Here is a 22,233-nt window from a genome sequence, read left to right as displayed (position 1 = left end):
CAAAATTGCTTTTGCCACAGTGGTCCCTGAGAGACATCATTGCACTGACATGATGTCCACTCACCTGGTAGGGTAAGTTCTCATTTGGTGGATGTTGTGTGCATTCATGGTCCTTTTGGAGAATCCATAAGATAAACTCATGCATTGGTGAATTACTGTTAGATGGTGGGATGTTAAGGTAGCTATATTATCATTAATGTCTCTTTGACTAATATTCTTTTTTAGTTTTTTTAATGTTTTAATAATTATTATTATATTTTAGTATTTTGTAACTGCATGTTTTTAGCTCTGTAGTATACTAGCCTCAGTCACATGTTGAGAGATGGATAGTTATATAAATTTGATAGATAAACAGAAACATTCTGCTTTTTTCATAGGCATGCTTTTGCATATCCTGTGGATAAGACTATTCCTTCCTGGCAGCCATGTGTCTGATTTGGCTGCACATCAATGAATTTGGTTTTTTTTCTTTGGCTTGCTAGCACAGTGAACCCAAATAAACATGAAATGTCTTGCGGAAGAGTAGAATAGCGAGAAGACCTAATCTGCCTACACACATGTACACATAACTATTTGGCAGAGCAGCATCTGCAAGAGAGTATTTTTTTTAAAAAAAACAAGGTGGTGGAGGCAGCATTGCAAGCTGGACATCTTCATTTTGTGCGCACATTAGCCAATGCCCTACAAGTACCAAAGATAAGCCAATGGGGGGGAAAAATGGAGTTTATCTGTGATAAGGATGGTGCCGGGTGGCTTCAGATGGCCTGGGATTAATGAATGGCCTGCATACGGGCATGTGGATTTTATCCATGGTGCCCAAATAGAAAGATGGGTACATGGGGCTCTGATCTTTGTCGGAGCTTTAGTGACCAGGGTTAGCTATTCTACCAATGATGATGAACAAGCATCTAATCATGGGGAGAACCATTAAACAAAGAACTCCCATTTGTATTTTCTTTAGCAAGGGACACTTAATGTTCCTGGCTTTTTCAGCTTCAGGCATGGGTCCTGCTTTCCATCTTATGTGTGCTTGTGGTTCTTTGCTGTGGAATACTCACTGCTGAGGCTTCTTAAGCCCCAGAGGTAGCAAATGCTTGCAAGGCACACTCAGGTACATTAGTTATATGCTGGTCTTGTTTAACATCCCTTCACATTGGATCACACAGATATGACAAGTATGAATGATGAATGAATGAGATCTGAATATTTAGCTTTGCTGTCCTCAGGACTTGCAGTTGTTGAGCATCTGCATGATGTGAACCAGGGAGTACGGTGTCAATGTTCATGGCTTGTACCTGTCCAAATGTTGCAATGGTCCCTGCATATTCTACCTGGAACCTCAACCAATATATAAAGCAAAAAAAAAACAACAATGCAAATTACTGGCACACCCCTACACAGAGAACAGCAAATGCCAACCAAAGCAGCATCTGAAAGGTCAAAAGGGACAGATTGAAGCTTGTAAGCTCATAGATGGAGAGGTATGGATAACAAACTTAGTGTCACCAGCAGTGCAATAACAGGGAAAGTTGACTTCATTGTATCCCCAAGATAGAGCAACAGATGTTGCCATGCTCCACTGCCACCAAGGAGGATGCATCACGTTGCATCCAACCAACTCCCACGATTCATGGCATTCATCGCACTCTATGTCACTTTCAACTTACTGAGTTGGAAGATCAAGATTAAAAAAAAGAACGTCTTTTGGAGAACATTTCAGTAGCCCAGCTGTGGCTGGTGGGCAAGAGAGACTTGTGGAGACGTCTGGACATATGTCCCAAAACTAGGCGTTGGGGAGGAAGCTATGGAGATTGGCCATTGGCAGAATGAGATACTAAGGAGCATTTCTTCAGCAACAAGTGTGATCCTTGTGTGGAAAACAGTGAAACAAAAATTAGGGCAGGAGGAAACATGGTGCTGGGGGGAACAGAAAATAAAAGGAGAAAAAAAAAAGAGAAGAACATTTCTACGTTCTCTGTCACCATCTCTCTTTTCATTCCGGAGAAACAACTGCGATAACGCCTGACTGCGGGGGGAACTGGCGGAGAGCCAGTTTCGCGTCGTTTGTTCTGTCCCGTCCTGTCCAATCCAGCCTTGGGAGGAGCGCGCATTGGCTGGCCAGGGGGCAGCCTCTCGGCAGGTGGCTTCGGCGGGGAGATCTGAGGCAGGGCGGGGCCAAAAGGCCCTCCCTTCGGCTGACGATCGGCTCGGGGGCTATAACAGGGTCGGGGGGCCTCGGAGGGAAGAGTTGCCGACTGCCGTCTTCTTCCAGGCGCAAACTAACTTTGCCCGGGCGAATTGGGAGGGCGGAGGGGGAGGCCGTCGGCTTCTAGGCATCATGCAGTCTTGCGTCCAGTGGTGGGGGAGGCTGGTGGGTCGGGGGGCCAATCTGCACGGGCAGCATGGCAGCGCTTGGGGAGGCAAGAAGCCGCCAGGCCGATGGGGACGCAGGGAGCAGCTGAGGCTGGCTTGGGTGAGAAGCAGCAGCAGCAGCAGCAGCAGCAACCCCGGAGCGAGAGCCGCCGCCGCCGCCGCCGTCGCCGCCACCTCTTCCAGGCACATCGAGAAACTCCTGGGCAGGCACGATGACTTTTCCGAGCGACACATCGGTCCAGGGAACAAAGAGAAGCAAGAGATGCTGCAGACCGTCGGTCTGTCGGTGAGGAAGCTTCACCGGAGCCCTCTTTCTTTCTTTCTTTCTTTCTTTCTTTCTTTCTTTCTTTCTTTCTTTCTTTCTTTCTTTCTTTCTTTCTTTCTTTCTTTCTTTCTTTCTTTCTTTCTTTCTCTTTCTTTCTTTCTCTTTCTTTCTTTCTTTCTTTTCTTTCTTTCCTTTCTTTCCTTTCTTTCTTTTTCTTTTTCTTTCTTTCTTTTCTTTCTTTCTTTCTTTCTTTCTTTCTTTCTTTTCTTTCTTTCTTTCTTTCTTTCTTTCTTTCTTTTCTTTCTTTCTTTCTTTCTTTCTTTCTTTCTTTCTTTCTTTCTTTCTTCCTTTCTTCCTTTCTTTCTTTCTTCCTTTCTTCCTTTCTTTCTTCCTTCCTTCCTTTGTTCTTTCTTTTCTTTCTTTCTTTCTTTCTTTCTTTCTTTTCTTTCTTTCTTTCTTTTCTTTCTTTCTTTCTTTCTTTCTTTCTTCTTTTCTTTCTTCCTTCCTTTGTTCTTTCTTTCTTTCTTTCTTTCTTTCTTCCTTTGTTCTTTCTTTCTTTCTTTCTTTCTCTTTCTTTCTTTCTTTTTCTTTCTTCCTTCCTTCCTTCCTTCCTTTCTTTGTTATTTCGCTTTCTCTCTTTCTTTCTCCTTTCCTTCCTTCCCTCCCTCCCTCCCTCCATAGTTTCTCTAACATTCCCCTTTAACAGCACCTCTTTGCTTTGTCTTTGCATCCCTCTCCCCACATCATCATCATCATCATCATCATCATCATCGCATCCGTACATCATTTCCCACCAGGTCACATCAACCGATCTCCATTCGAAAGGGATGGAGGAAGAATGCGAACTGAATGAATTTCACAAAATCCCTTTTTGTCAGTGAGAGATTTAGTGAACATTTCTCAAACCTCTTTTATAGTCCCTTACCACACCTCACTTTAGCCTCCTTGACTAAGAATGTTACAAGAAGTGGAGGACTAAACTGGCTGGTGATTCTTATCATGCTTTGATGTTTCCCTTATATTTTTAGACTATTGATGAGCTGATCAATAGAACAATTCCTGCTAATATCCGCTTGCAACGGCCTCTGAAGATGGATGACCATATATGTAAGTGTCCTTTTCATGCAACTGTTATTATGGTTTTGTGCCATCAAATTGGTGTTGACTGTTAGCAACCAGATGTAACAATCCAAATTAAAATCTTGCTTGTCATCTACAGTAATTAACCCATAAAGTTTACGGGAAAATTACATTTTCTCATCTGAACCAAATGCAGTTTTACGTTCATAGCAAGATCTGACTGTCTTTTCAGATCTTCCAATATGAATACACAAAAGCTCTATGTTAGTCTTCAATGTTAACTTCTTATAATTATATCTAAACACAGTATCATGGTAATACTTATTGCTTCTAACCTATTGGTTCAGAAAATTTTATTTAGGAAAGCAGAAGAGAGGTCTTTCAAAGTAAAATATGAGAGCTTTTAAAACAGATTTAAAAGAAACTATCAAAGAACTACAATGTAGCCAGCCACGTGTGGGTTAAGTAGTTCAGAAGTACATTTCTTTGTCTTTTGGCTGTCCACAAACCATTCCAAAAATATCATTTAAGTTACTGTATATTTCAGAACATCTTCCTTCACTTTTTAAAAAACAATTTTAATACTTTTGGAATCAATTTATACATAAAGTAATCTCTATGGGGAGAGGAAGAGAAAGAGGGAGTTGGAAAACAATATTAACTCTTATTTGTAAAGAGCCCCCGATGCATAATGTGAAAATGTTCTCTTAATAAAGATTTCTTCCTGACACTTATGGCATAGGCTGATAAACTGAAGTTGTACACAATAAGTACAATTGTATTGTGGCTTTTAGTTACCCAGAAGACTACTGTATTTCAAGCAGTATAACTTGCTGGTTGCTTATTTTTGTTAATATTTTGATAGATATAACATACAAGGGATTTTCAGCTTCTTGCTCTACTTTTGATGTGGCTCATCAGCAATTTGAGGATAAACTTTAGGCCCTGCAGCTTTTGTCAAGTTCCTGGCTAGTTCAATCTGGTTCCTTTTGATGACATCACAGAACAGAAGCTGCAGCCAGTATGAAAGAGCCAGGGAGGTGATAAATTCAAAAGGGAATCACAAGGCAAAGAATCCCAGTGTAATTTTTTTTTAAAAAATACTGTATTTCTTAGTTTATTTGCATCTTTATGCCAAAGTAGTTTTTTTCATTTTCTTAATAAGCTACCTTTCTTTTTGTGACTGAATAATCAATCACCTCTGTCTGAAAGAATATTTGGAATCTTCAACATTAGGAAAATCATAGTGTTGATACTTAAAGGAATATAGCTAAATGACTTTCAAGAGAAACATAATTTAATTAACCCAGATAAATACCTGCAATGTTAGATCTTCCATATCGAGGTTGCAGAAATCCAAATGTCTACTAGATGGTAGCAAAGAGATACCAATAATAATAAAAATAATCGGAAAATGTTGTTGTCAGCTAGTAATCAAATGCATTTATGCTGACTAGATACAGTAGCATAGGAATAGTGTGTCTCAGCCAAACTATATAATATTGAAGCTATTTGGATACATCTATCAAATGGAGGGATGCATGTCTAGTAAGGGGTGGAGCAAGTAGGAATTCCCAGATTTTATGTTACTTCAAAAAAAGGGGAAGAAATAATATAGCTTGCTTTGCTTCTGCTACTAGCTAAGGATGTCAAGGAGGAATATAATGTTTCATGGTAAGTAATATATGGCTGAATATAACATGGGTGTGGCCATCAAGAAGACGAGATGCATTTTATATATTTCTAATATTTCTAAACCATCTTTAAACTCAAATTTCTTTCAGTCCTAAGCTAGACTTCCATATTATTAGCCAACAATATTTGATCCCCTGAGGTACCATTGGTACCTGCTAAGTTAACCTTGTTAAGCTGTTAATATCTAGCCTAATTTGCAATGGAGTCCTTGATGCTCTCTGAGCTTGGTAGATCTGTAGAGCTGTAGATCAAGGACCCCACAGTTCAACTCTGAATTACAAATATTCTCTTCTATCAGTATTTCACAAGTAACTAAATATGCTGAGTAACTAAATATGTGCCTTTCCAATTTGCTTAATATAGATAGAGAGGACCAACCTGTATTTTAGCCTCTACAGGCTAAAGTTAAATGAGTCTATATCAAATTAGTAACACCGAACATAATGCAGTTTCTTTGGCATTATATAAAATGAAGCTAATGGGTGAGATTATCTGTTAGGGAAGATTTCTTGCTTCATTTTTTTGCAACTTTCAGAGTTCATGTATTTCATCTCGGTCAACTAGTCAGTTCTATGAATTAATTACCTTCTGTAACAGGTGATTGTCTCATCATGGATCCTATGATATGAAAGAGAAATTGGATAGGCAACCCTTTTTGATGAAGCAATAGAATCAACCAGGGCTTTTTTTCTCATAGAACGCTCAGAATGGAGTTCTGGCACCTTTTTTGGATGGAACCTTGTAGGGTAGGCAAGGCGGGTTGTATGACATGTGTGAGTTCCGGCACCTTTTTCTTTTACAAAAAAAGCACTGGAATCAACGCTGTTGTGTTATAGAAATTGCTCATTTTTATAGCACTTTTCCTAGGATGAAGGTTACTTTGGTTACTTTGCCAAGTAATAAATAATGCTGAATTTTTCAGTACAACCATCTTGTGGGTTACGTTACTGAACATGGTCTACTTTCAGGTATCCCTGAGTCAGACTGATGAGAATAATGCATTGCACAATGGTTTCAATTTCAATTTCAACCATCCTACCTCTGATTAGTAGGTATCCTGGTCACCCAGATTTAGCCTAGATGAACTACTTTTTATTACGGTGTGTGCAGCTAGGTTTTGTGTAACAGCACCAAAGATCCATTAGATCAGGGGTGTCAAACTGAATTTCATTGAGGGCCGCATCAGCATTGTGGTTGCCCTGAGGGGGCCGGGTGGGTATGGCCAGGGTGGGCGTGGCCTACTGGGTGGGCATGGCCAGAGTGCCTATGGCCTACTGGGTGGGGGTGGCCAGCTCTACATCGTTTGCATCAAGGGTGCCTATGGGGGCCCAGGCAGGAGTAGGACAGATCTGAGGGTCTCTGGCAGAAGGAGGGTTTCTGGGCCAGGGCCAAGGCAGTGGGGGCCATTCCCTCACTGTTTCCAGGATGGCTTCGCGGGCCACTTGTGTTTGACATGTCTGCATTAGATACTGATGGGCAAAGCATTCTATATAAATATGATTCATTTAATTTTTTGATATTATCAGTTTGTGGTAATTTTACATGTTATCGTATTTAAAATAAATTTAGTGTTTACATTATCATGTTATGTAGGCTGCATCCTGGACCTCATTTATAAAAGTTAGGATGTTTCATAAATGCATTTTAACTTTGTCTTAAACTTTATTTTGTTTATTATCTACTTAGATTAGTGAATAAATATATCCACAGAACACTCTGCTTGTACTGGTCTGTCAATAAACTGAATTGAAAAAAATTGAAATTGAATGGTTGAAAGACACTAGTATGCACTTTCACCATATTTTTAAAAAATCTGGTATATTGATGGAGTTATGTTCCATTATGTCTGTAAGACCAAGAGTTCTGTATTCAGAACATTAACTTCTGTTGAATGCTTCTGTGTCTGCTTCTGTGTCTTTGACAAAGCTGGTCAGTAGCTTCCAACTTTCCTTGAAAGTTGCATAGGAACCATGCCTACTGAGTAACTGGGCTGGACTGTGGTCCTATTACTTGTTTTCATGGAAGCTGAATGGTGGATTTTGTGTCTATCATACTTTATTCATCTGAGCTGCATGGTAGCACCCAGAAGGGAGAAATTATAATTCAGTTAATTACAGGGGGTCCTCGGTTACCAACAGCAGTTGGAGCCAGAACTGCTTCCGCTAAGCAACTGATAGTAAAGCACAATGACCTTGCCACTTAGTGACCTCAGTTATGGCAATCCCTCTTGCTGTCATTAAGTGAGGACAAGTGTGGTTGGAAAGAGATTGGCTAAACCAGAGGGGAGGAATCAAGCAGGGAATTAGCCTGGAATTTCTACGGTGGCACAAGAGGGCAAAATCTGACCCCCTTCCCCCAATGTTGTTGAACTTAATCAAGTCTAGCCCAGGTACAAACTGCCAGTCTGAGAAGATTCCTGTGTTATAGGTTTGAACAATAGAATGGCTAATTACAGTTTTCATGTGTGGATTTGATTGTTCATGCCTGACACATGCAGGCTATTAAATGAGGACTTCACATGACCATGACTTCCAACATCCTGCTAACTTCCCCATTGACTTGCTTATGGGAAGCCAGCAAGGAATGCCAAAAATCACGATCACATGATGTCAGGGATATTGTGATGGTCAGAACTCAGAGGACTCATTGTACGTCCCCTTCAGTTGGAAATTCAAATGATCATTGAACAGGGGGATGTAAGCCAAGGGCTACCTGTACAATATATATTTTTTCTATGAATTGTTATGAAATATGTCCAGTGTATATGAGATGTATGGTAAAAATAAATTTTGTCAACATTTAGCAATTTTATCCTTTTAAAGAAAAGTATTGCCTGCTGATACTTGATTATTATATTTAGAAACTGACTGGCAATGATAACATGCTTCTAAAACTATACAGCCATTTATACAGGGTGATACAGCCATTTCTTCAGAGAAAAGTAATACCTTGTTTCTGAAGATGCATAAAAGTTAACATTAGCCTGAATGTGCAGTACAGGTAGTACAGGTAGTCCTCAACTTATGACCATTCAGTTAGTGACTGTTCAAAGTTACAACAGCACTAAAAAAGTGAACTATGATCGTTTTTCACACTTACGGCTGTTGCAGCACCACTAGGTCACGTGATCAAAATTTGGACACTTGGCAACTGGCATGTATTTATGACAGTTGCCGTGTCCCCAGGGTCACCTGATCACATTTTGTGAACTTCTGACAAGCAGAGTCAATGGGGAAGCCAGATTCATTTAACAACTGTGTTACTAAATTAACAACTGCAGTGATTCATTTAACAACCATGGCAAGAAAAGTCATAAGGCCCAAACAGGCACGTATCAATCAAAAAGAATTCCTAGCTGAGGTTTCTGAATGAATACTTAACTATTGACAGAGTAGTGGGTTTACTATAGTACATTTTGTCTTCACTGAGGGAAGAAATGGGCTGAGTCAGGTGGCTAATTGCCAAGTATTTCATAATGAGTGTTTACACTCCTTTGGATTCAGCACATTGTTTATAGCTTTCTCCAAGTCGAGGCAGAAAGGCCAATGTCTACTCTATGATATGATACATATCACCAACAAAGATAGTTTAAAACTTCACTTGAAGTTCCTACCTTGTTTCCACGAAAATAAGACCCAGTCTTTTTTATTTTTGCCTCCAAAAGAGGCACCAGGTCTTATTTTTGCAGGGTGTCTTTTCCATGGTGTCACCTCGGGGCAGCACCACCAATAGCCCAGCCCAGACAGACCAATTCTTCTGTGGCCAAAGGAAATGCCTCTGCAGCTGAGAATGGAGCTCCGGATTGATGCGCGCGGTGGCCCCCCAATCTGCATTTTGCCATCAGAGGCCTTCCGGAAAGGCCTCTGCAGCCGAAAATCGAGCTCTGGATTGAATCTGTAGCTCAGTTCACAGCTGCAGAAGCCTTTCCAGAAGGCCTCTGTTGGCGAAATGCAGGCTGGGGGGCGCATGGGGCAGGGCCACCCCCACACCCCCGCCCTAGCTTGATTTTTAGGCGTGCATCTCAACCCAAATCTAGGGCTTATTTTGGGGATAGGGCTTACTTTTGGGGAAACATGGTGTTAAATCAGTCCCCAAAATTATCCGGAAATGGTTTTGCTAAATCAGTATTATACTGCTGCAACCCAGATTCACTGAATCTTTTTGAAGCAAAACATTAAAATATAGTAAAAAAAATGTTGAGTGGACAAGATAGTGCAGCCCAGGAGTTTTGGATCACAAATTACAAGTCCTCTGCTATCAATTGTACTGTCCAAGGTGCCCTAAAATTGGGAGGTTTTGTGTTATGGGCAAAATATTCACATACAGGTTGTCCTCGACGTATGACCACAATTGGGCCCCAAATTTATGTTGTTAAGTGAAACATTTGTTATGTGAGTTTTACCCCATTTTATGATTTTTCTTGCCACAATTGTTAAGTGAATCACTGCAGCTGTTAAGTTAGTAACAAGGTTGTTAAGTGAATCTGGCTTCCCCATTGACTTCGCTTGTTAGAAGACTGCAAAAGATGATCACATGACCCTTGGGACACTGCAACCGTCATAAATATGAACCAGTTCCCAAACACCTGAATTTTGATCACGTGACCATGGGGATGCTGCAGTGGTTGTAAGTGTGAAAAACAGTCTCAAGCCACTTTTTCCAGTGCCATTGTAACTTTGAATGGTCACTAAATAAACTGTTGTAAGTCAAGGACTACCCATAATCCATTTAGCAGGTCCTGTCTTGTCACTATTTCTATCCAAGAGTCTTCAGCGCTGGCTGAGATATCACCAGAACTTCTTACAGTAAGTTATTTTCCTTAGGTGCTGATGCCTAAATTGCTTTGCAAGTTCTTAAATTTATTTAACAATTAAAGACTTCTAAAGGCTGCACGTTCCAGACTATAAATGCAAAGCAGTCGTTTCTTGTTAAAATGTTTAACGTTGTGAAAATCTTTTCACTTTTCAGATTTTTTTTTTCTGTTTCTTTATTTTTTGCTGTTCAAGATGTGCCCTTCCTGTTGCTACCTCTGAAATGTATAGTTTTAGAAGGTGAACTCTAGATATGTCCCAATGAGGACTTTTGCCATCTGTGTCTCAGCATTATTTTGTTCCCAGCTTGTTATTTATTGGCTTATTATTTGATAAGGCTTAATATAAATGGAGTGGTCCAACTTGTATTTTAACCTCTGTGAGTTAATGCTTGTTGGTGTATGTGTGAGAGGGGGCACACATGTTCCTTTGAGTCTATCTTGATTCATTGAGTCCCAAGCAGTTATTTTGGGAAGATTTTTCAAAACTGGTTTGCCATTGCCCATTTCCTATCACTAACATAGAAAAATTTGCCCAGTTGCCTAGCTGCTTTTGTGCTTAAGGCAAGACTGGAATACAGAGTGTCCTAGTGCCTTTTAACCACTACATTGAAATGACTGTCAGAATTAAATGGTCTCGGATTGAATTAATAGCATTAAACATTACCTAGATCAGTTTCTTTCACGTAATATATAATGAAGCTAACGCTGAGGTTATCCATTACGGGTCATTGAACCATTTTTTGTTTCATGAATTTATTTCTAACTTTCAGAGTACATTAATTTCAACTGGGTTAATTGGTTAGTAGTATGAAAATCACATTTTGTATGTAATGTGGAGGTGGTCTCACTAGAGATCCTCCAATATCTTGAAGGAGAGAGTTGGGAGTTTTTCTAGGCAATTCTCTAATGAAGCAATGGAATCAAAACCAGTGTGTAATAGAAATTGTACATCTTTGATAATACATTTCCTAGGATGGAAGATACTTTGGCATCTTAAATATATAAACCAGAATTTTCCAGTATTCCAAATCATAGGAGGGGACGGAATTGAGAAGAAGAATATGTGGTCTGCTACTTTATATGTCTTTCAGCATAGAGATTTCGTATTTATGAATAGAGAGATGTTACTATATTCACACATTTACAAAACAGTACATCCATATTGTGGATTATGTTACTGAACATGTAGTATGTCCAGATATCCTTGGGTCAGACTGATGAGAATTATGCATTGCAAAATAGTTGAGAGTGACCAGGATACACTTTCACCACATTTTGGTATATTAATGGACTCATGTTTCCTTATGTCTGTTACATCAAGAGTTGTAGATTCAGAGCATTCACTTCTGTTGAATGCTTATGCAACTTTAGCTAAGCTAATCACCAGATTCCAGCTTTCTTTGAAGATTGCATGGGAATAGTGCATACTGAGTGATTGGGGTGGACTGTTGTCTGTATTATTTGCCTTCATGGATTAAATGTAAGCTTTCATGTGTATAATACTTTATTCATCCAAGCTACAGACAGGGACCCAAAGGGAGAAATTCTACAAGTACTGTAGTCCTTGACCTACAACCATTCATTCAGCAACTGTTTGAAGTTACAACAGTGCTGAACGAATCGTAGTTACAACCATTCCAGATGTTCCAGAACCCCAGCAGTCATGTGACCGCAATGTGGGAACTTAGCAACTGCTTCAAAATTACGACCAGTTGCAGCATGCCATGATCATGTGATTGCCATTTGCAAACCTTCCCTGCCAGCTTCCTCAGATTGTCAATAAGGAAGGTTGGCAGGGAAGATCGCAAGTCATTGGGGTGAATCTCCTCCACCATACACCTTCCTTAAGCCCCTCTACACTTGTACTGCATTAGCCACTTCTGCATCCCTGCCAACTTCCCTGACCCTCACTGCATATTTTGCACATTCCCTCACCAATCTACATTTGCACCTTCACATAGCCTCCCTACCTGCACCATGTCCCTTGCATATCCTCACATAGCTTCCATGACCCATGCCATGTCTCTCACACACCTTCCCCAACCACTGCCACACACCCATTAGTCTCTTCCCCACCCGGCAGCAGCCACTTACCTGCCTGCCTGCCTGCCTGACTGCCTGGAACTTGCAGCTTCCTCCCAGCTTCTTTGACCAAGTGATAAAATTAGTGGACCAGAGGAATGCTGTAGATATAATTTACTTGGACTTAAGTAAGGCATTTGACTAAGTAGATCACAACCTACTACTTGATAAGATAGAAAAATGTGGGTTAGACAGCATCACCATCAGATGGATTCGTAGCTGGCTGACCGGCCGTACTCAGCGTGTGGTCCTCAATGGAACTGCATCTACATGGAGGGAAGTGTGTAGTGGGGTGCCCCAGGGCTCTGTTCTGGGCCCAGTGCTCTTCAACATCTTCATCAACAATTTGGATGAGGGGATAGATGGGGAACTCATCAAATTTGCAGACAACACCAAGCTGGCAGGAATAGCCAACACTCCAGAAGACAGGCTTAAGATACAGGAGGATCTGGACAGACTCAAACACTGGGCGCTATTTAACAAAATGAAATTCAATGGTGAAAAAAGTAAGGTTCTACATTTAGGCAGGAAAAATCAAATGCACAGGTATAGTATAGGTGGTACCTTGATCAACAGTAGTAACTGTGAGAGGGATCTCGGAGTCCTAGTGGAAAATCACTTCAATATGAGCCAGCAGTGTGCTGCAGCTGCCAAAAAAGCCAACACAGTGCTAGGCTGCATTAACAGAGGGATAGAATCAAGATCATGTGAAGTATTAATACCACTTTACAATGCCTTGGTAAGGCCACACCTGGAATACTGCATCCAGTTTAGGTCACCACAATGTAAAAAAGATGTTGAGACTCTAGAAAGGGTACAGAGAAGAGCAACAAAGATGATTGGGGGACTGGAGGCTAAAACATATAGGGAACGGTTGCTGGAATTGGGTATGTGTAGTTTAACGAAGAGAAGGGTGAGGGGTGACATGATAGCAGTGTTCCAATATCTCAGTGGCTGCCACAAAGAAGAGGGAGTCAAGCTATTCTCCAAAGCACGTGAAAACAGGACAAGAAGCAACGGATGGAAACTAGTCAAGGAGAGAAGCAACCTAGAACTAAGGAGAAACTTCCTGACAGGTAGAACAATTAACCAGTGGAACAACCTGCCTCCAGAAGTGGTGAATGCTCCAACACTGGAAGTTTTTAAGAGGAGACTGGACAGCCATTTGTCTGAAATGGTATAGGGTTTCCTGCCTGAGCAGGGGGTTGGACTAGATGACCTCCAAGGTCCCTTCCAACATTATTATTATTATTATTATTATTATTATTATTATTATTATTATTATTATTATTATTATTATTATTATTATTATTATTATTATTATTATTATTACCCAGCAGGAAGTTGCCTTGCCTAATGACCGAGGGATTTGGTTAACAGTAGCAACTGGGATTGCAGGGGATTGCCATCGTTAAGCAAAGCAGTCACACTTTACAAATGCATCATTTAGCGACAGAAATCCCAATCCTAATTGCCATTGTAAGACAAGGACTGCCTGTAATCCAGTTAGTCTTTTCCATGAAGTCATTAGAAATATTTCCAACATGTATGGGTTGTATAGCAAAAATAAATTTTGTTAATATTTAATAATTCTGCCTTTGTAAAAAAAAAAAAGTAACTGTGGACATGGATATAATATACAGAAAATGAATGGTAATCATAATACGTTTAAAACTACTTAAGTTCTTATGAGAAATGGGGGCACCCTTCCAGGGAAAAGTAACACCTTGTTTCTAAAAGTTAACATTGGACTGAATGTGCAGTATTCGTGGTTTTTTTCTCCTCCCTCTTACTTCTGATTCTGATACAGCAGTGCCAAAAGATCAATGAACTTTGTTCTTTGACACTAAGATTATTGCTTATGATCATGTTATGCAATTCCTTCTGCTAGGAAAAATAAGCAAGGTCAGAACAGGCATGTATTTAGCAAAAGGAATTGCCAGCTGAAGTTCCTGAATGATTAGCTAACTATTCCCAGCAAAGTGGGCTTGCTGTAGTATGTTTCCTCTTAACTGGTGCCCTAGAAAACTAGGAGTGGGCTGAGTCAGGTGGCTTATTGCCAATCCCTTCTTAAAAGTGTTTACTGTCTTCTTGGATTTCGAGTTCTCAGTTCATTCAGCACATTGTTTACAGCTTCCTCCAAGTTGATGCATAATCAAAGGCCAGTATCTGCTCTATGGTATGATAAATGCTGTCTACAAAGCAATTTAAAATGTTTTGTACTTTAGTCTAGCCTACCTGTTTTCTGGCAAATGTTTTTTCTGTAAAACGTTGTTTAATAGGCATCTGGAATTCGAGTGCCATTCAAAAAATTATCTGGGACTGATTTTACCACAAGAGTATTATACTGCTCTGCCTCAGGATTCAATTCACCTTTTTCTTTTGAAGCAAAAAGTTAAAATGTAATAAGCCCCCCCCCAAAATGTTAATTTTGGGGTGTAGGTTGATGTGCTCCATTTTCAACCACAAATCGACACGTCATCTGCTATTGGCCAAGCTGATTAAAGCTGATGAGACAAAGCACAAAACTCTGAAGGCATAAAATTGTATTAACTTATTAGCTCAAAAGTAGAAGTAACTGATTGTGTAATCGTTATCTTAAGATATAAATACTTAAGTAACAGCCTGGAACTGTAACACTGGGACAGAACTAATGTATTATTATTATTATGCGAGTCCACTAGTACAGAAAGGTACAGGAGAGTCCAAAATGACTACCGCAAGAAAACACTTAGGATAAAGATTCCAAATGCAAGCATATCAAAGTACTTATAAATCATCTTCCAGAACAGACTTAATGATGCATTGGTGGTGGTGTTTACTACTTTGACCAACAGATCGAACTCAATTATTTATATAGTTCCCATTATACAGCCATTTTCACATCTCCGTTTAGCTATTCTTGTTTGTGTCACTGTTTGGAAATATGTGTTTTTGAAATCAGGCCTCCATCATCATTTCAAATCAATTTTCTGCTCACTGCTTTTTTAAAAAGTCAGTTATCTACCACATCTGTCATAAAACAGATGCAGTCTTTGAACTATGTGGATTTTTTCCTATAGTTTAATCCTTGAAATTTGTATTGGTGGCTGTGCGCTCTCTCTTTCTCTCTCTCTCTTTCTCTCTCTCTCTCTCTCTCTCTCTCTCACACACACACACACACTCACACACACACACACACACCTGTGGTTTAGTGGGTTTATTAATATTCCCCCGCAACTCCCTTCACCAAAAACCCAGAACAGTTCCAATTAAGTCCAGCCACAAACAGACTAATGCTAGTCCACAGAACAATGGCGAATGAGTCCAGAAGGCAAAATTAAATTCACAATACAAGAGAGTTCATAAGATAAGAAAAGTCCAAAGTTCACAAGACATGATCCAAGTCAAGGCACGGTGTACAGCTGCAGCTGCACACTTTCCCACTGCACACTTTCCCACCTCAAGCCTCAGGGCTGTCCTGCTGCACCTGTGCTTAAGTCAAATCCCCCTCAGACAGCTGTTTGGAGCCATCAATTCCCCTCCAGATGTGCCTGGAACTGGTTCATCTTTCTTCAAGCTGACATTTGGAGAGATATCTGAGGAAGCGTCCGGAAGAGTCATCACAGTGGCAGGCTATTGATAAGTTAGATATATTCTGTCATTCAAGATAGATAAATCCTGGCATGTTTGGGAAAATGACCACCACTCGCATTCAAAATGCTTGTATGAGGAGGATCTCACTTCCAAGAATTTAAAGCTTTGAATGTTTCCATTAATTAATTTTTTTCCTCCCCATGGCTACCTGCTCCTTCCACATCCCTCATCTCAGATTGATAGGATTCCCTTTGGACTGTATACAAAGGAAGGGTCTGTCTTTAAAGTAAATGAGCATAGGATTTCCCCTGTTCCCTCAGTGTTATATTAATATATTTATTTCCATCTTTGGCTAGTACAAGTTTCCTATGTGTAAATTGTGCGCCTCTGTCGCTTGCGTAAATGGAGCTGCACGTACAAGCATGCGCGCCCGCAGCTTGTGCGGAACATCCCCTCTCCCCCACACCAGTCCGCAAAAATTGAAAGTTTGGAGACCCCTATGGTAGAGGGAATGGCAACCAACTTAGATAGAAATACAAATTACCACAGGAGGTTAATCAAAATGGTCTGCTCCAAAGATGATTACTTTGAAGCCATGAATAGTCATGAATCCCAACAAATACCCAAGAATGGGAACAAAGCAACTTCAATCAATGGTCAAATGGTTTATAAGTGGCCCGTTCATTCATATCAAAAAGGAAGATGTAGCAAGAGAGGCATAGTCAGTGTTACAAAGTTTGTTTGAACACGAACATGTAAACAGCAAGCAGTGCCTGTTCTGCAAGTAATTTAAAGGAGGGTCAAGAAGAAACAGGAAAGGTAAGAGCATTTGAATTCTTTGCTGGAAACAACTGAAGTGAACTGGGATCTAAATCAAAGGCAACCATGGTTTAGCACTTCTGCTTGAATGGTATCTTCACTAGTCCCTTTGGAAAAGACCAGAAATGGATCTGACATTAAAATATATCAAAAACTGATAAAGAGCAGGGATGCGGGGAATATCCATAGAAGGGCTTTGTGCAAAGTCAAAAGCAAGTTCCATCAGTAAGGTTTTTTTTTCTCCAAAGCTGTGGGGATGTGCTGAAACACTTGTTAAGTTTTTGATATTGTAACCTGTGTTATTGGGGGGCAGCTAAATTCTAATTCAACCAGCACGTTTACGAGGTGACTTTGGGCCAGTTAATTGTCACTCATGATAAGGTGCCACCCAGGATTCTTGCTGTGAGAGAAAATAGGAGGATTTATGTCAAATAGGTTTGAGAAAAAGAAGCACTGTGAAATGAAAGAACTTCCTTATACTGTACATCTCAAGTGAGATAAAATAGTTGGTTTGCTTTTTATTGGTGTAAGGAAACGACGTGATTTATGTAAGAATGCAGATAAAATAAATATAGCTCCTTTAAAAGTGGGGTTCAATATTTTAACTACATTTTTGACCTTGAAAACCATGTTGTTACATTATTCACCATATAACAATAAATGTAGCTGAAAAGTTTTGCGTAAGTTATAATTGTGAATAATCACACAATTATTTGCTGCATTTCTATGTATTTCAATATGAAAAATAGGCAGAATGAGTAGACAGTTAAAATGAAGCTGGACGACAGGCAGTCAAGTCGTGTTGCTGACTACTTTCATGTTTATATTTTCACTAGGCTAAATGGTGCAAAGGACCTGAAATGTTTAACCTTTATTCAAATCTTCACACAATGTTTTCTATACACTTATTTCTAGGTGAAAATGAAATTCTTGAAACTTTATACAATATTGCCAGCAAGAATAAGATTTGGAGATCTTATATTGGCATGGGTTATTACAACTGCTCAGTCCCTCCAGCCATTGCAAGGAATTTGTTGGAGAACGCTGGATGGTAATGTACCATTTTTTATTATTAAATGCACACAGAGAGAGAAATTGCATTGTCCATGTCAATATGCTAGAGAACTTTTGAACACCACAGTTCTAATTTACACTGGACCAAAAGAGGATCCCAGGGGGAAGGCAACTATTAAAAAAATAAAAACTCTCTTTATACTTGCTATTTTCCTCTCGCTATAATATAAAATCAGAAGTTACATAAGCAATCCTTTTAATGCGCATATATATATATATATATATATATATATATATATATATATATATATATATATATATATATGTGTGTGTGTGTGTGTGTGTGTGTGTGTGTGTGTGTGTGTGTGTGTGTGTGTTTTCTGAGGTTTTCGCGGGTGCCTGTATGTGGATCCTTGGTTTTTCGGGTTTTTCCCCACGTAGAACTAAAGGTGTCGGCGCAACGTTTCGACGGAATCCCATCTGTCATCATCAGGCTGGTGGCTTTAGCTTCCTTCTTCTGGGGAAGAAGGAAGGAAGCTAAAGCCACCAGCCTGATGATGACGGATGGGATTCCGTCGAAACGTTGCGCCTACACCTTTAGTTCTACGTGGGGAAAAACCCGAAAAACCAAGGATCCATATATATATATATATATATATATATATATATATATATATATATATATATATATATATATATATATATGCAGAATTGACTTGCGAGGCCGGTGTGTGGTGCAATCAGTTCACATGGTGTAATAAGATGGAGGTTTGTTGTCACTGTGAGTTGGGGGGTGGGAGCACGAAGGGAGGCTCAGTTAATCTCAATGTATACATGGTTGTACTTTGACAATAAAGGTTCATTCATATATATAGATTCCTTGATAAGATTAAAAATACTAATCCCAGGCATGTTAAAATTCACAAACTAAATGAACACTAGGATGGAATAAGAAAAAACTAAAACAGTTTTTATTGCTAAAAGATCAAGCTTTCGTTGGCTAACTGCCAACGTTGTCAGGATGGAAACGCTGGGGTCGGGAGATCGCGTTTATACTGTTGGTGTCTGCACTCTGCTCATGGAGCGCGTCACCGGTCTGTTGGTTGAGGTTGGCCGTATTTCTTTGAGTTGTCGCGCATCCATTTGGGGGGGATGTAGTTGTCTCTGGGTATCTGTTGTTAAAAGTGAATTGCTGATAGTTCTGTGTGTTGTAGCCATAGCTCTATCATTGTCCGTGTTCTCATACCAGAGGTCCTAAATGGTTGTTGCTCTTCTTCCCTGTGTCCTACATTGCAGGGTGGTTGTGTGTTGTTGCAATCTTGATTTTGAACCTACCCGCCATGAATGTGAAAATACCTTAACATCACGGATAACACTGCCTTATATCCACGGTGTATCCGAGGCCACAGCACGCATACTAGCCCCTCACAAGGTTGGTGTTGCCCACAGACCTGATTGGACTTTACGAGCTTGTGTCATGCGCCCTAAAGATCCACTCCCCAATGAAGAAAAATCCTCCGTCGTGTACAAGATGTCATGAAAGAATTTCAATTGCAATTACATTGGGGAGATGGCAAAACGACTGAGGACTAGGGTGCATGGACACAAGCTCGCTACTAGAAGACAAGAATAACATTCACAGGTGTGGGCACACATGGCTACATACAACCACGTCTTTAATCTAACAGGGACCGAGGCAATTGCCAGTGACAACACTAAAGGCAGCCACTTGTTTAAGGAAGTTTGGTTTTCAAACCACTCCTCTATCAACTGGCACATAGACTTCCCCCCTGCATACCAGGCACTAAGGAATTGGGAAGAGGAACAACATGCGCGATATGAAGACAAACAGCGCAAGCATTCACAGAATGCCTCTTTGTATTTTGTATTTTTATACTCTACATATATTAAGAAAAGATCTTTATGTGGTGTGGGCACTGCCCATATTGCTATACACACATAAGTACTCTGGGAGGTAACAGCAAGATTCTTACACAATGTATAATTTTTTTATATATATATATATATATATATATATATATATATATATATATATATATATATATATATATATATATATATATATATATATATATATATATATATATAAAATCACAAATACTGAGAGATAAGAATGCTTGTTGTATCTCTTCCTATGGAATGTGAGTGCTACACATCACTAAGACTGCAATGAAGTTTAGAATACAGGCAGTTCTTGACTTACAACAGTTCATTACATGTTCGAAGTTACAATGGCACTGGAAAAAGTGATCTATGACCATTTTTGACACAACCACTGCAACATCCCTATGGTCATGTGATCAAAATTCAGATGCTTGCCAACTGACTCATATTTATCACAGTTGCAGTGTCCCGGGATTATGTGATTCGCCTTTTGTGGCCTTCTGACAAGCAAAGACAATAGGGAAGCAAGATTCACTTAACAACCGTGTTACTAACTTAACGACTGCAGTGATTCACTTAACAACTGTGGCAAGAAAGGTAGTAAAATGGGGCAATACTCACTCAACAACTGTCTCACTTAGCAACAGAAATTTGGAGCTCAGTTGCAGTCATAACTTGAGGACCACCTGTACATTATTTGTTTCTCAAACCAGAAGGGTGATCTGCCTGTGCCCTACCTCTGCTCTGCCTGGGAAGAAAGCCTGTTGGGATCTTCTCCATAATTCTTTCCAGACCAAAAAAGCAACCCTCACAGATACTGAAGAAGCTCAGCCCGCCTCTTGTCTCTCTCCCTTCTTCTTGAAGACAAGAAGCCATTCCCCTGGTGGCTTCAAGGGATGGTTTTGCCCCTCGAACATATTTTTTTCTTGCCACAAAACAAAAACAGCAAGGCCTGTAGGGAAGGGAGGGGGGCTGTTGGGCACACTGGAATGTCAGAGTTTGCATGCTCCAATTAGTCAGCTGGCAGAAGCTGTGGCAATATTGAGCTTCTTGGAAGAAGGTGCAAATATGACTCTTGAGAGTTTGGTATATTAAAATATTGTCAATGTGGAAGTTCCTGTACACTATTAAGCAATAAAGGTGCCTCTGTGCACAGCTCAGGAGCTCATGATAGATTTCAGACAAACAAAGGTATTAACTCTTCCACACAATCCTCCTCCATTTTGCCAAGCGTATTAGGGAGAGGGAGGAACTAGTCAGCCAGCCAGAGATTTTTATCAGCTTTTGATTCATTTATTTTATTTGTACAGATCTGACTGGAAAGGTCATGGTTTTAAGCAAATAAGCCTAAAGAAGACATGTGGAAGAGTTACATCAGATATCCCATTTGTAGGCACATTCTGTTCTCCATTATTGGTTTTATTCTAATAATTGTTTCTGAAAATGGCATTACCCCAAGTATTAGGATCTACAAATAATTTCCATTATGGTTGGCTCATAATTTGCCAATTATAATTTTCAAAACAAGTTCATTCAGATTTTGTTTTTAAAGGTGTTTGTTGGTACAACCTAGGTTATATACTCATAATAAGAAACAAGAGTTTACAATCGTTGGCATTCTAAGTCACAAAAAATCCCCACCAGTCTCACTGCCAGCTTGAATGCATACAAGATCCTGACCTATTTCTTACAAGGTTCTCCCATTTTAGGACAATCCTCCCATTTTAAATCTTTGCCTTTACTGGAGGCCCAGTTAACATAAGCAATAATTCTGCAGGATGTCCTGTTTTGGTTGCTGATCAATGAAATTCACATGAAACTCAGTAGCGTGAAAGAATTATACTTGGAAGAAAGATAACAGAAAATAAAGGACAGCCATTGGCTGTTCATAGGCATTGTTCTTAATGAAAATAGATTTCCTCTCGTAATACCACATTACTACAGTTGTGTTGTTAAAGAATGCAAGGTCATATGCATTCTTTAAGTTATTTCAAGCTCTTTCTATTTATGTACAGTGAAAAGAACAGGAAAAGCTTATTCTAAAAACAAAAACAGTGTGGCTCAATAACCTACAATCAATTGTTAGTGGCATAATGTTATGGGGTTGTGTTAGACTATGCAACCTAGTTGTGCCTAGGTTTCTGAATGGCTTCAGACTATGTTGCCCTAGAAACCAAGCTAATTTAGTAAGTGATGTGACATGAACATAAATGAATGGGCAGAGAATTGAAAGTAAGTTTGGCTTCTTGAGGGACTCGGCTATCAGTCTAGACTTAACCCTAAAAACCCAGTTTACTTTTCGTCACTATTGCTTGAAGAGTATTTTTCATGTGCTGCATTTAATTTACTTACACTGCACAATTTTTATCAGTTCTGCAATAAATAATAGTGGTCTGTGCAGTAATATTTCATGGGAACATGGTTAAGAAATAGTTCAACACGTTTAAATTGAAGTGTCATTAGGAAGGTTAATTTTTACTCTCAGATCTTGGATAATTAGTTTAAGTCTATCTTAACCAGGGCAGTGCAGTGATCCAGATTCAAAGGGGAACATGTGATTAGATTCATTAGGGGGCATGCATATACTTCCTGTGAAGAACATCTTAAAGCA

General features: G+C 39.7%; 1 protein-coding gene across 1 annotated transcript in view; it reads left to right on the top strand.

The window, feature by feature from the left end:
- The first annotated feature begins 1,507 nt into the window (after window positions 1-1,507).
- GLDC (glycine decarboxylase) overlaps window positions 1,508-22,233 on the top strand; it is a 42,972-nt gene continuing 22,246 nt past the window's right edge. Inside the window, exons 1-3 of the mRNA XM_081320853.1 lie at window positions 1,508-2,659; window positions 3,667-3,745; window positions 17,619-17,754. Coding sequence (XP_081176979.1) covers window positions 2,339-2,659; window positions 3,667-3,745; window positions 17,619-17,754 — 536 coding nt within the window. The 5' untranslated portion in view covers window positions 1,508-2,338. The remainder of the gene's footprint in view (window positions 2,660-3,666; window positions 3,746-17,618; window positions 17,755-22,233) is intronic.

Source organism: Vipera berus (genome assembly GCF_964194415.1).
Source record: "Vipera berus genome assembly, chromosome: 2".
NCBI classification, from domain to species: Eukaryota; Metazoa; Chordata; class Lepidosauria; order Squamata; family Viperidae; genus Vipera; species Vipera berus.
This window is presented reverse-complemented; position numbering and strand designations above follow the sequence as displayed.